General features: G+C 36.8%; 1 protein-coding gene across 3 annotated transcripts in view; it reads right to left on the bottom strand.

The window, feature by feature from the left end:
* Nucleotides 1-3,663: 3,663 nt before the first annotated feature.
* Nucleotides 3,664-12,093, bottom strand: part of EEA1 (early endosome antigen 1) — a 43,541-nt gene continuing 35,111 nt past the window's right edge. For all 3 annotated transcript variants that reach the window (XM_033162899.1, XM_033162900.1, XM_033162901.1), the window contains 10 exons: nucleotides 10,377-10,478; nucleotides 9,761-9,955; nucleotides 9,346-9,528; nucleotides 8,716-8,901; nucleotides 8,277-8,408; nucleotides 7,189-7,374; nucleotides 6,224-6,462; nucleotides 5,426-5,546; nucleotides 5,150-5,248; nucleotides 3,664-4,056 (listed from right to left, as the gene is read on the bottom strand). In XM_033162899.1, coding sequence (XP_033018790.1) covers nucleotides 3,934-4,056; nucleotides 5,150-5,248; nucleotides 5,426-5,546; nucleotides 6,224-6,462; nucleotides 7,189-7,374; nucleotides 8,277-8,408; nucleotides 8,716-8,901; nucleotides 9,346-9,528; nucleotides 9,761-9,955; nucleotides 10,377-10,478 — 1,566 coding nt within the window. In that variant the 3' untranslated portion in view covers nucleotides 3,664-3,933. The remainder of the gene's footprint in view (nucleotides 4,057-5,149; nucleotides 5,249-5,425; nucleotides 5,547-6,223; nucleotides 6,463-7,188; nucleotides 7,375-8,276; nucleotides 8,409-8,715; nucleotides 8,902-9,345; nucleotides 9,529-9,760; nucleotides 9,956-10,376; nucleotides 10,479-12,093) is intronic.

The raw sequence follows: 12,093 nt of genomic DNA, 5'->3' as shown, positions 1-12,093 counted from the left end.
TCTAATTTATATAATTATACATAAAAAATCAGTAAATATTATGCACAATATTCACATCTGCGACCATAATAAACCAATCATTAAAAAGAGGCCAACAGGACAGTACATTTTGTGGCACACATCTATTATAAGCTTAATAGCATTTGTCAACTTCTTGTCTAGACTGCTGCAAACAAGAGGCTAATTTAATGGCATGTTCATATTCAAACCAGTATCCAGTTTGCCAATATTACATACAGGTGATAAAGTCCGACAGACTTATGACCAGGACAGCTTGAATTGATGGTTTCATTCCTGTCCAACAGCTAAAAGTTTGTAGAACTAAACTACATAGGTCAAAAGAGCACAAGTGAGCCTAGAATAATTGGAAACTACATTAGCATACATACCCAAATATTACATTTTTGGTGAGACAAAACACTTGGAAAATTTGGCAGTTACCACAAATCATACCTAACATTATAGTGAAGGAATCCTATCAAAATGCACTAAAGTTGAATTTCATATCAAGAGGTAGTTTAAATGAAATCTTACATAGTGGCATCAAGTGTCAGAATGAAAGGGGGGGTTGTATGTTTATTTTAAAGGTTTTTTTAATAATAATTTTATTACAAAAGTGACAAATCCTATACAAGCAGCATTTTGGACAGATTTCTATTATAAAAGGTTTCAGTGTCTGCTGACCCAATGTGACATTCTTTTTTATCCCTTTGGTGACAAGAGTTGGGATTTAACCACATGGTAGAATGTACATTGTATGAGCACCAACACTAGGAAATCTGGATCTGCCACACCAGTCTGTTTATATATCAACAATGAACAATGTGTTTAGATACTTTAAAACTCAAAGCCAGTAGTAAAACTTTTCCATATTGGGGTGTAAGGAGGGAAAGATGACTAAGAAAGAAGTCTTCACTGAACTTAGTGGCTCTTTAATTGGCACACAAGAGAAAACAGATTAGTTTCCTACCATCAGATATTGTTCTACTGAATTGGGTGAAAACCTTTCCATTTGCCTGCTGTACAATGACTGCATAGAATATTGCATCACTCCATTAACCAAGACAGAACAGTCAATGCTGACAAACTGCAGCATTGTAAAATTGTAACTATTTTATAAATGCATACTACTCTTAAGTAGCATACTGGTTTTTAAGATTTTTAGCAGTTCAAAACAGAATGTGAACACAAACATGTCTGCTCTTAGGTATAGGGATTTTTGTATGTACTTATTGCTATGGCCTGGGAAACAGACCATCCATGTAAATTCTAGAGAAACTCAATACTAAGAAAACAAAAGCTCATACATGAACTATGGAAACCAGTCAGCTAATAACACAAATGTGCAAAATTGCTATGTCCACATTTTCCGATTCTTAAGTCAAACAATGTTTGTTAAAACCATGTAAATTCCTTTGCTATATATACACGTGTCCTCTGGAGCACTTAATAATTAAGGATGCAATATTCATAACAAAAATGAAGTTACTAGGAATTTCAATGAACACTCGTCTAAGAATACATAGCCTTGTGGACCAATTACTACATCAATTCTTGCAAAATAGCTGTTTCATTTCTTGCATATTATGTTGGTTACACGAGAAAGAAAGTGCATAGTGCAAGTGACAATGCTATTATCTTCCCCTTCCTGAGGTTCTTAGGGGGAGTTTCCGCTGAAGTAGCTCAAATTTCTGAACTACGGATCCAACCTTATGCTCTTTCTCTGAACAAAATGGATTTTCCATTGCCTCCATATATACGTGTGCAACTTCTAGGGCTGCAATGTGTTGTCAATTAACAAATCAAACCACTTCAATATATTTTCATCTCTCTGAATGAGGGAGCAGATGGTTTTCAGATATTCTTTTGAATGCAAGTACTTACAACAAAGGACGGCTTTTCTAAGATGGTGCCTGCTGCAACACATGCGAGCATCACCTAAAACCAAAATACTCTTTTCCTTCAAAACTTGAATTTATTCAAAAGCATGTTTAATTGAATAAAACTGGTGTGATTAATCAACTAAGATTTATTTAATCAAGTAAAAGCCCTAATAATTCCCAATTACCTCAGTAGATGCTCTGGATATTACTTTACTATTTAGTCCTAAAAAGAAAACACCAAGTAAAGGGAAATGTCTACACATGTAGCCGCTGAATGATTAGATGTAAACTTGGCATATGGAGCATGCATATCCAACTCAAGAAGTTTTAAGGTTTCATACATCCTATTTGTACTTGTTCATCTGGACATTTTTGAACAGATAAAGCAGCTTTATACAAAATCAGGTCATTGGATCAAATGCAGTCTGCTTCCATTGTCGGCAGCCTCTCAAAAGTTCCAGGCAAAAAATGGTATTTGCTGGACTGGGAATGTATGAAACATTTTTTATCTTGAAGAATGAGGGATTGAACTTGGGACCTTCTGAGTGCAAAGGTCATGCTAGCCATGACCCCTCTACAAATATGTGTTAAGCTGTTTGCTTCTCCATTTCTTCCTAGCGCTAGACTTCCATTTCTCAGTCTACAACATTCTTCCTTGCTGGCATCACTTCCTTCATAGCATTCTAAATAGACCACATATCCAAAAGGTGTTAATTTTAAATGTCATGCTGTATTTTAGTCACTCTAAATTTTACAAAAGTACATTATTTTGTGTAATTACAATGTGCATAGAAGTGTGTATATTATCCTTGCCCCTCAAATCAAAAGAGATGGGGGGGAATTAATGTGTTGGGGCTGAAAGATGATATTTCCTGCCTAAATCCAATCTTTTAATTTTAAAAGAGCAATTTCAGTACCTTTTCATTTGGACAAAACATGACACCATCATACTATAAAACCTACGACTGAGATGTACCTCATTAAAGCAAGAGAAAGGCTCTTGGTGGTGGAATCTCAAGTTACTTTAAAGCTATCCCATTAGCAGAACCTGGAATTTCACTTCCGTTTGGCAGGGAGGTATGGCAAATCTCTAGCAAGAACTAAGAAACTGGAGACAAAAATTTACACTGAGAAAGGTGGAATTCCAAGGTGACTACTTTCTTTCCTAATGTTGTATTTTTTAATTCCCACACTTCACAGTATTTTTTCCTGGGAACTTCCATGCAGTGTTTCCTTTGAAGGGAACTGAACAACAACAAATATTTAATAATAATAATAAATAATAATAACAACAACAACAACTGAGCAGAAGACCTCTGAAAGGGTGTGCAGCAAAAACATAGCCCAACCTCAAAAAGTTTCAGAGTAAGACCTTGCATATTAAGGATGATGTAGTCCACTTAAGTACCTTTGATATGATGAACAGTATTCTTAGAGATGTCAAGCGTACGCTATACACTCAACACTTGCTTTTCATTTTCAGTGAAGTATATTGTGACACTGTAGTGAAACATCCTGAAAAGTTTAAAACCTCAAGACAGTTTCCCACTGTCTAAGCATTCACTGTAAGTGGAATCCCCAGAGAGTGAGAAAATAAAAGAAATAAGCAAAAAAGCTGCTTGTTTGGGCCTGCTACGTATCTTTCACACTTCAATGCAGCTATTAAATTGTAACCATCCCATAAGAGAAGCAGCATTTGATACACAAAATCCCTGCAAATATGTTCACTTTAAAATGTGTTACTTTTAAACAAGGAAATTAGGATTAAAAAAATACATTGTTACTCCTCTGTTTAAACTTTATTTACAAGTTACTGGGGACTTATAAACTAGACACAGAAGCTCTCGTAGGATCAAAACCAAATAAGCCATAGATAATTTCAGCCTCACAAGAAGAACAATTGTTTGACTTTTTTATATGTATATTTTCAACAATACTATAATTTTGCCCATTGTTACAATCATCACCCAAACCAAAGAGTAGTCTGAGTGTTGTACGAAGTGCATAACAGAAACTTTATTCTAGCATAACATTTAAGAGCTGTGAGCAATTATCCTTGCAAGTCGTTGAAACAAGTATCACAGACACGAACGGGTTTCTTAGAAGAAGGAGTTAAGGCATTCTTAGCTGAGCACTCGGCACAGAATATATTTCCACACTGTCTGCAGTGATGCTGTGAAACAGGAAAAACAAAGCAAGACAATTATATACAGGGAGAGAGAGATAATGCCAAGCCATGGCTTGGTGCTTCATGAACACGCTCTCCACTCCTATGTGCTCCAAACCAACTTGTTATTGTGAACCTCGCTTTCCCACTGCTCTCCTCATAATCCTGTAATTGTTCCCATCTGCAAGCATCCGTTCAAATGACAAGGGAGGAAGGTGCCCATTGCCAGGCTGAGCAGACTGCATCAAGTTGTACAAAAACATACAAGGCCTGAACACGGCTTGTACTAACAAGTCTCTCGCTGCATTGCTTACAAAAGAAAGCAGGAGGCTTATACAAATATCTCCCTTATATAAATCTCCCAGACATCACCAAAAAGCTCATTTTAAACAATCACCTTTTAAAAATGCTTCCTTAACGCACATTGGCTGTGATGACACATCATGCTAAACTATGGTACCATATTTTTTGTGTATGACTAGGTTTTCCCCTTTAAAAAATGTCAAAAATTAGGGGGCGTCTTATACATGGATAGTGTCTCTCCTCCCCCCCCCCCATTTTCTTAAATCTGAGTTCCCAAAAATAGGGGGGGTCTTATACATGGGGGCATCTTATAGATGTAAAAATACAGTATATCACGTTTGTGAACCATAGTGATCCTTGAACCCAATGTGTTCCCACCTTCCCCTCTCCTCCACAGGGGGAAGTTTTAAAATTTTGATTCCACTTTTTTGTTAATTGTAGCTTTCTGTGTTTTCAGAATGATTAATGTGATCCACAGCCAACTTCAACAAGTCAGCTTCAAAGGCCAGAGACTGGTATTTGTTTCTTTGAAATTAACCAGTTAATATTAAATCACTTTGTAGCACCAAACAATACAAATACTGTAGTTAAAAGAAAGCAGCAACTTCCCAACTTCTCTTCCTGGCTGCATGGAAAATGGAGTTGGGTATGTGAGCCTGTGGTTTGCTCTAGCTCATTCACAGTATGCTAAACCTTTTTTTTTTTTAAGCAAATACAGCCACAGCTTCACTGCTTTCACAAAAATAATTCTCAGCACACACAAACACACTTCTTAAGAAGATATTCCCATACATACCTTTCTTACTGTTACGGAAAAACCTTTCCCACAGGCCATGCAATTCTGAACCTCATTGTCTTCAGCCCATTTCCGATTCAGGGCTTGTGAGTGTTTGATCTATAAAATGTAAGAGTAGAGATTTTTATGATCATTAAATCAAAAACCCAGAATTGTTGCATATAATTTTACACAGAACCAAATGTGGTAAGAATGAGCACTGAGCAAAGAGCACTGTTTACTTTAATAAATTTAAAGGTAGTGCAGAGTCTGTCTTTAGGCACCAAAATGAAATACCTGCAGCGACTGGTTCTCTCTGCCTAGTTCTTGCATGGCTGCAGTAGTGTCATCCAGTTTTCTTCGTGCATCCATCAATTTGCTCTGAAGTTTTTCAATTTCTCCTTCACTTTTAAGGCACCTAAAGAAGAAATCATAATGCTATTACAATGCCGTAAACTGAGGAAAAATAAAACCATCATTCGCATGCGAATTCATACTGCTAACCTGCCCTCAAGTTATTGTCAAGAACCAAGGGTGAGCAGGGAATCGATCCTTTTGGTTTCCTTTATATTAGTAAGAGAAATATTCCATTCCAACACTTTCTGAGTTGAAGCTACATTTCAAACTGTGTCAATCCATATTCCAACATGGTTTCAACCATACTAGTAAGGTAAAAAAAAAAAAAAGGTAAAAGGACCTCTGACCATAAGGTCCAGTCGCGGACGACTCTGGGGTTGCCACGCTCATCTTGTAGAAACAAATAAGACCATTAAGAAGTCTACACTGAATAAGAACTGAGTTGGCTTCCTGTGTTAAGTGGGTAGTTCCATTCCAGGAGTAAGTCACCATATGCAGGACATGCACCGGGCAGTCTAAATTTCACATAAAACTGGGGTCAGTGTCATAATTTTGAATTTTAGCTTCTCTGTCAATGAGGGTGATTTATTCTGACTGCATAAGCTTATTTCCATTATAGATTTGTTTTTACACAAATTACACAATAGGAAGTCTTCCCCATTCTATTATATTAAAAAAGAAGTCACCACATACACACACTATTCTGCCTCTGATTCTGCCTCTGATTCACTGACTTACCTTTCCAGCAGCACTCTCCTCTCATCTTGGTTATTTTGCACTGTGGCTTCCAGTACTGCGATCTCTCCACGTAAATCATCTGTTTGTTTTTCTAATTCACTAACTCTTCTTTGGCTGCTTTGCCACTCTTTCTTCACTGTACCCAGATTTTCATTTAAAGCTGTGATCTGCATGTTGAGTTTACCCTCAGCCTCCTCGTGACTTTTATATTGCTCATCTTTTTCCTTTTTCTCAGCTTGCTAAGTCAATAAAAACATTTTTAAAATGTAAGTATTCTCCTTATTCCAACAAAACAACAACAACAACAACAACAACAACAACAACAACAATCACCAAAGGTCTGTTCAGATGATATTTCACCCCTGGGATTGTAGCCAAAGAGGGAACATCTGACACCAACCCATTCTGCACATCTAACTCTTCTTGCTAAGGAAAAATAATAATGAAATCCTGGCTAGGATCCCAAATTGCTTCCCTTCAGAAAAGTGACTCCAATCCAATGGCAGAAGATGGGAGTTAGTAATTTCCACCTCAGCCTTCCACAACATTGTCCCTCCAACCACCAGAGCAGATTTTTCAAATAAACAGGGGAAGCCAGTGAGAAAGGAGAAATCAGTGAAAATAACTTTCTCTTCATTCCACCAGCAACAGTATCTCATGAGTGGAGTTCTGCTCATGGGAAATTAGGATAGAAGCCTCTGTGTTTTGTCTTACTTAATATGGAAATCTCCCCGATACATAGTAAGTTAAATTGAGCAGGTTAAATATCTTGGATTAAAAAGACTCTGTTAATAGATAAGAGACCATCTTGGCTGTGAGTCCTGAAAGACCTCTCTCTGCCTTGCTGGCCTGGGAGGCCGGTGCCCGGAATGACTCCAGCTACAAAAGTTGAAACTGCTGAACGGATGCTTAAACGTATTTAAGCATGGATACATATGAAGTACTGTCGTAATAGATATACCAACCAGTTTTGCCTCAATCTCAGCACATTTCTTCTTCATTTCTTCTTCTCTCTTTTTCAACTGATCTTTGATAACTTCTTGGTTCTTTTTCTCCTGCTCAAGAGCTGAATTAATATTATCAACTTTTCCCTGTAATTCCAGTTTCTGCTTGATCAATAGTTGTTTGGCATCCTTTAAATTTGTTATCTCCTGTTAAAAGCATACAGTATTTACAATGACAAAAATAGAACTTGGGTGAGAGCTAATTTGAAATTATACTATTTCCCACGAAATAGTATAATTCTCAGCACAGAACAAGACAAAAATTCAAGTGAGTTGTTTTCTATATTTTAACAGGTTAAATTTAAAAACCAGATGAATGTGTCTTTTTGCCTCAGAGCATTAGTCGAACTGCTTACAATATTTTTGGGGAGCTCAATTTCACATTTCAAGGGCAGGGTAGGAGAAGTTCTGCAGCCAGCCAGGCAGGAGAAGCTGAATGAATGAATGAATTTATTTATTTCAGTCACTGACCAGAGTGCAACATATGCAGCAGCAGAGAGCATACAAACATAAATGGACACAGTCAGCAATTGACCGGGGGGGGGGGTAATACATCTTATGTTACAAACGCTTTCAATAAAACATGCTTAAACTGGCTGTTTTTATTTGAAGAAAAAGCAGCCAGGGGCCCAGAGCAAGGACATGCTTCTGATTAGGCCCCATCATAATTTTATGCTGGAAATCCATTCTCCCAACCCACCACCTCAGCCAACTGCTATTTGATCCCAAAGAAGATATAGCTGCTTTTTTCTCCAAGGCATATATGTTGCCAGTTTAATCTATAATGAGGACCTGAAAAAAGGCACCTGTAGGTAGGATTAAACTTGGGAGGCAAAGTAAAAAGCAGCACAGCCAAATACTCACAGCTTTAAGAAAGGAACACTAATTAAAAACCAACACAAGGTCAACAGATACGGAAGGATAAATGCAGTTGGCAGGAAAGGTGAGAAAGTTCACCAGAGTAAGCAGGCAGGGAACTTTTGAGTGAAATGGTAATACGCTGAACAGAAGAAGTGGCCCAACATAAATGGAGTAGCATCTCAACATACTTTTTCCAATTCCTGTTTGCAGGTTCTGGCTTCTTCTCTTAGTTTGGAATTTTCTTTTTCCAGTTTGGTGCTTATGTTCTGAAGCTCAGTTGTTTTAGATCTTTCGTTAGCCAGATCTGTTTCTTTTCCAGCCTTGAAGCAGAGGAAATGGACAGGTATTTTTAACTGATTTACAAAGCAATGATCATTTTCTGGCAGTAAAGAACTGCCTCTTTAAAATCCTGTTCTAATGTATTTCTACTCTGCATACATATCCTAACAGTATCGATTTTGACATGGCAGAAAAACATCACCTTCTAATCAAATGATGACAAATTAGTCCAGCAGTGAAAACATGCACGTTTCCTCATAAATAAGCTTCAATGTTCAATGAACCTTAACAATTGCATATAGAACCATAGCCACATGGCATATCACCATTAAATAAAAAATAAATTACCTTGTCTTTCTGTATTTCCTGTAACAGTTTATTCTGCTCTTTCAGTTGTTGTTCTTTATTAGACACATCCTGCTCTAATGTAGATCTTACAGTCTTAAGTTCTTTGATCAACTGATTGTGATTATTAATTTGATTTCTGTTTGAAACCAATTCTTCTTGGGCCAAAGCAAGCTTCTCCTCTGTGGACTGAATTTTTGAAAAAGGATTACATATACAGTGCCTTGAGCACTTAAGTATAAAGCTAGTTCAATTTTTAAATGTCTTAAATCCTGCTATAGCTTTAGTTATAAGGAAAATGAAAAAAAAACACAAATCAGAAGTATTTCTCCCAAATATTCCAGCAGAGGGTGCCATTATCACTCTGTATTTATAGGTTTTTTTACCCTCAAAGTTAGCACTTCATGTAACAGGCACTTTATCAAGGTCTTTCTTGCTTCCTTACAAATGTTTTGCAGTGTATACACCTTAGACACTAACATTTCCCCCCCAAAAAGAGCAATTGGAAGAGAGAACAGAAGCAGTATTTTGCTGCAGATTCCACTTGTATCCTCTAATTCCAAAGGCACAGGAACAATACACAGCACACAATGAGAAAAGATGCCCTATAGCCTTAAAAGTGATGTAATGTACCTGAAGATCTTGTCGTGTAGCCAAGAGCTCAGATTCTTTGCCATAAAAATCCAACTGAAGTTTTTCCATGTTCTCTTGGGTCTTTTTATGGGTCTTCTGTAGCTCTGCTATCTTTTCTCTCTCTGCCGTAAGCTCTTGTGCTGACAATGTTATCTGCTGCTGCAGTTTATTCTCCAGTTCTGCCTAACACACACATGAGAAGAGATTTTTCTTTATACATAATAAAGAGTAACATGGAAACGTACAAGTATGAACATTTTCTACTTGCATAGAATACTTTCGCTGTTCAGTTTACTTGTCCCTATGAAATAAAGACCTATGGTTTATTTAATTTTGTTAATTTATTCAGAGGACAGCAATGTTCAGATCAATCCAAACTGGTAGCAAACCCTCTTTGTATGCTGTGGGCTATTACCTTTTCTAAGAGAGCTGACTTTAATTCAGCTTGCTGTGTTTCATTTTGCTTTTTCTTCTGGTCAAAAGATTCCTTCAGTTCTTTCACCTTCAACTGCAACAGCTGTTCGTTCTTTTCTTTTTCTTTCAGGACACTTTGAATCTGCAGGACTTGCGCACGCGCTGAATCAAGCTCTGTTGCCAGCTGCTTGGAGATCTACACAGAGAAGAAAAGCAGAACAGTACTGTGTATTATCTTTACCATATGTACAGTAGTATTATTTTCGTGCTGCTGCTTTTAACATTGTGCCTTGGAGGGGACACAGCTATGCCATTATACATCATCTGAGCTAAACTGAGCATTTTTCAAAAACCCACTTTATGAATTGGGCTGTAGAAATAGAATATTGCAACATTCCTAGGTCCATGCTCATACTTTTCTGAGTTAACACATGAACACAGCAGCTATTTAATCTTGGAGCGATCGTCTACAGTTTTATTAAGTGAAATCTGTTTTGGGTATAGTCTTGTGGAAAGTTAGCACTCTCCCTCTCTCCTTCTGGGTTCAATTCCAGCAAAAACTATTTGATAAAGCAATTGCTGATTTCACATGCTTGCGGTCAAAAAGTCAGCATTACCCCTTCTTGCTTTTCCAGTGAGTTTTTCAGTTCATTCTGCTCTTTAGCTATAGATTCCGACTGAAGCTGGAGTTGATGTCTAGCTTCTTGACAAGATTTCTCCTGTGTGAAAAGGAATGACTGGTGAGCTCATAAAATTTCCAAAATATAGACCTCTTTTTTCCCCTTTATTGAAAAAAATATTGGGAAGTTTCAGCAATGAATTCTAACAGCTTTTAAAATCCCATTCAGTAGAAAACAATGGACAGTTTCAAAGAAACTGAGCATAATAAATAAATAAATAGTGAATATGGGTAGGTAGATAGATAGAAAGATGGATAGATATACTGTTTAGATCAGAACCTGGCACCACAAGGTTGGTTATGAAAGAAACAAAGGTAATAATCTACAGCACTAATAAACAATGAGAACTTTTCTCTTTTCACAATGGACCATTTTCATTAAACACTGTTCATCATAAAGGTCATTAACAAAACCAGCTATGTTAAAGGCCAAGGCTGCCATCTTATATCTACTCATCTGTATGCCCCATTTAACTCAATGGAACTTACTTGTGAGTAGAAATGTACTTACTTCCACTGTAAGCATTTTTATACTTTTACATTTAATTGATGAGTGAAAATTAAATTTTTCAAAACAATCTTTAACAACAGTAATCAGGGGAAGGAAGGGAAACCTTTTTCAAAATAAGAATTCAACTAATTTCAAAGATTCTTTTATTGTTAAAACCAAAGCACTGAATCATACCATTTTTAGGGTAAAAAAAATCTCCTAATACAGCACCTCTGCATAGATTTGAAATCTTTGCAGCATTAAATAAGAGTTTTGTGTATAACTGGTATAAAATAAGGGGGGAATGTTTAATTTACACATATTAAATGTTTTAGAACGCATCACACTAAGAGAATATATTGTCATCATAAGAAAAGAAAATGAAATTCTGAGGGAAAAGCTTCTGCAGGCTTTCAAAAACAGAAAATTCATCAAATGTATATTACTACTGTACTCTAATGTTGGCCTACATAGAATTCAGGGAAGAGAGGAAATACTGTATGTGGATTATATAATCTTTCAAAACAGATTTGGTTTCATCTTTCAAGGCATGGGTCATAGTGCCCTACACCAGCTGATATCGTCATATTGTTTATAATTCCTTCTAGCTGATATTACTTTCCCCCTCAAAGCCAGCAATTTCAGTCGTCATATTCATAACAACAGGTGCTTACTCAATTTTCCTGCCACTCTTCTCCAACAGGGTACTAGGGTCACTTGCCTTTCTAAAAGGCCTCAAAACGCCCACAAGAGAGCGACATACTGTAGTATCTGTTTTTATATAATACAACATAAGGGATTCTATATCATGTTCAGGAAAACATGTGGGCATCTTTTTAAAGTTATGATAGTGTTCCTTAATTAACTGTGTTCTCCCCACTGCCAAACACACACACACACACACACACACACACACACACACACACAGATATTTCATGTACTTTTACTTGTATTTCTCCCACAAACCACATCAAACAAACCTGTTTCATTACCTCTCCCAATTCTTTCCAATTCTATTCAAAAACTGATCACAGCAGACGGACATCTAATTCAGCCAGTGCCCAAAATAATCACACATGTACAGGCCAAGATAATACACTTAATTATTGAAAAGCTCAATTTAGTATACTGAAGAATTTAGTGCATATGAAGAAGTGTGCATGCA

Source organism: Lacerta agilis, chromosome 10 (genome assembly GCF_009819535.1).
Source record: "Lacerta agilis isolate rLacAgi1 chromosome 10, rLacAgi1.pri, whole genome shotgun sequence".
Lineage (NCBI taxonomy): Eukaryota > Metazoa > Chordata > Lepidosauria > Squamata > Lacertidae > Lacerta > Lacerta agilis.
Note: the sequence above shows the minus strand (reverse complement) of the source record. Positions and strands in the feature narration are given on the sequence as shown.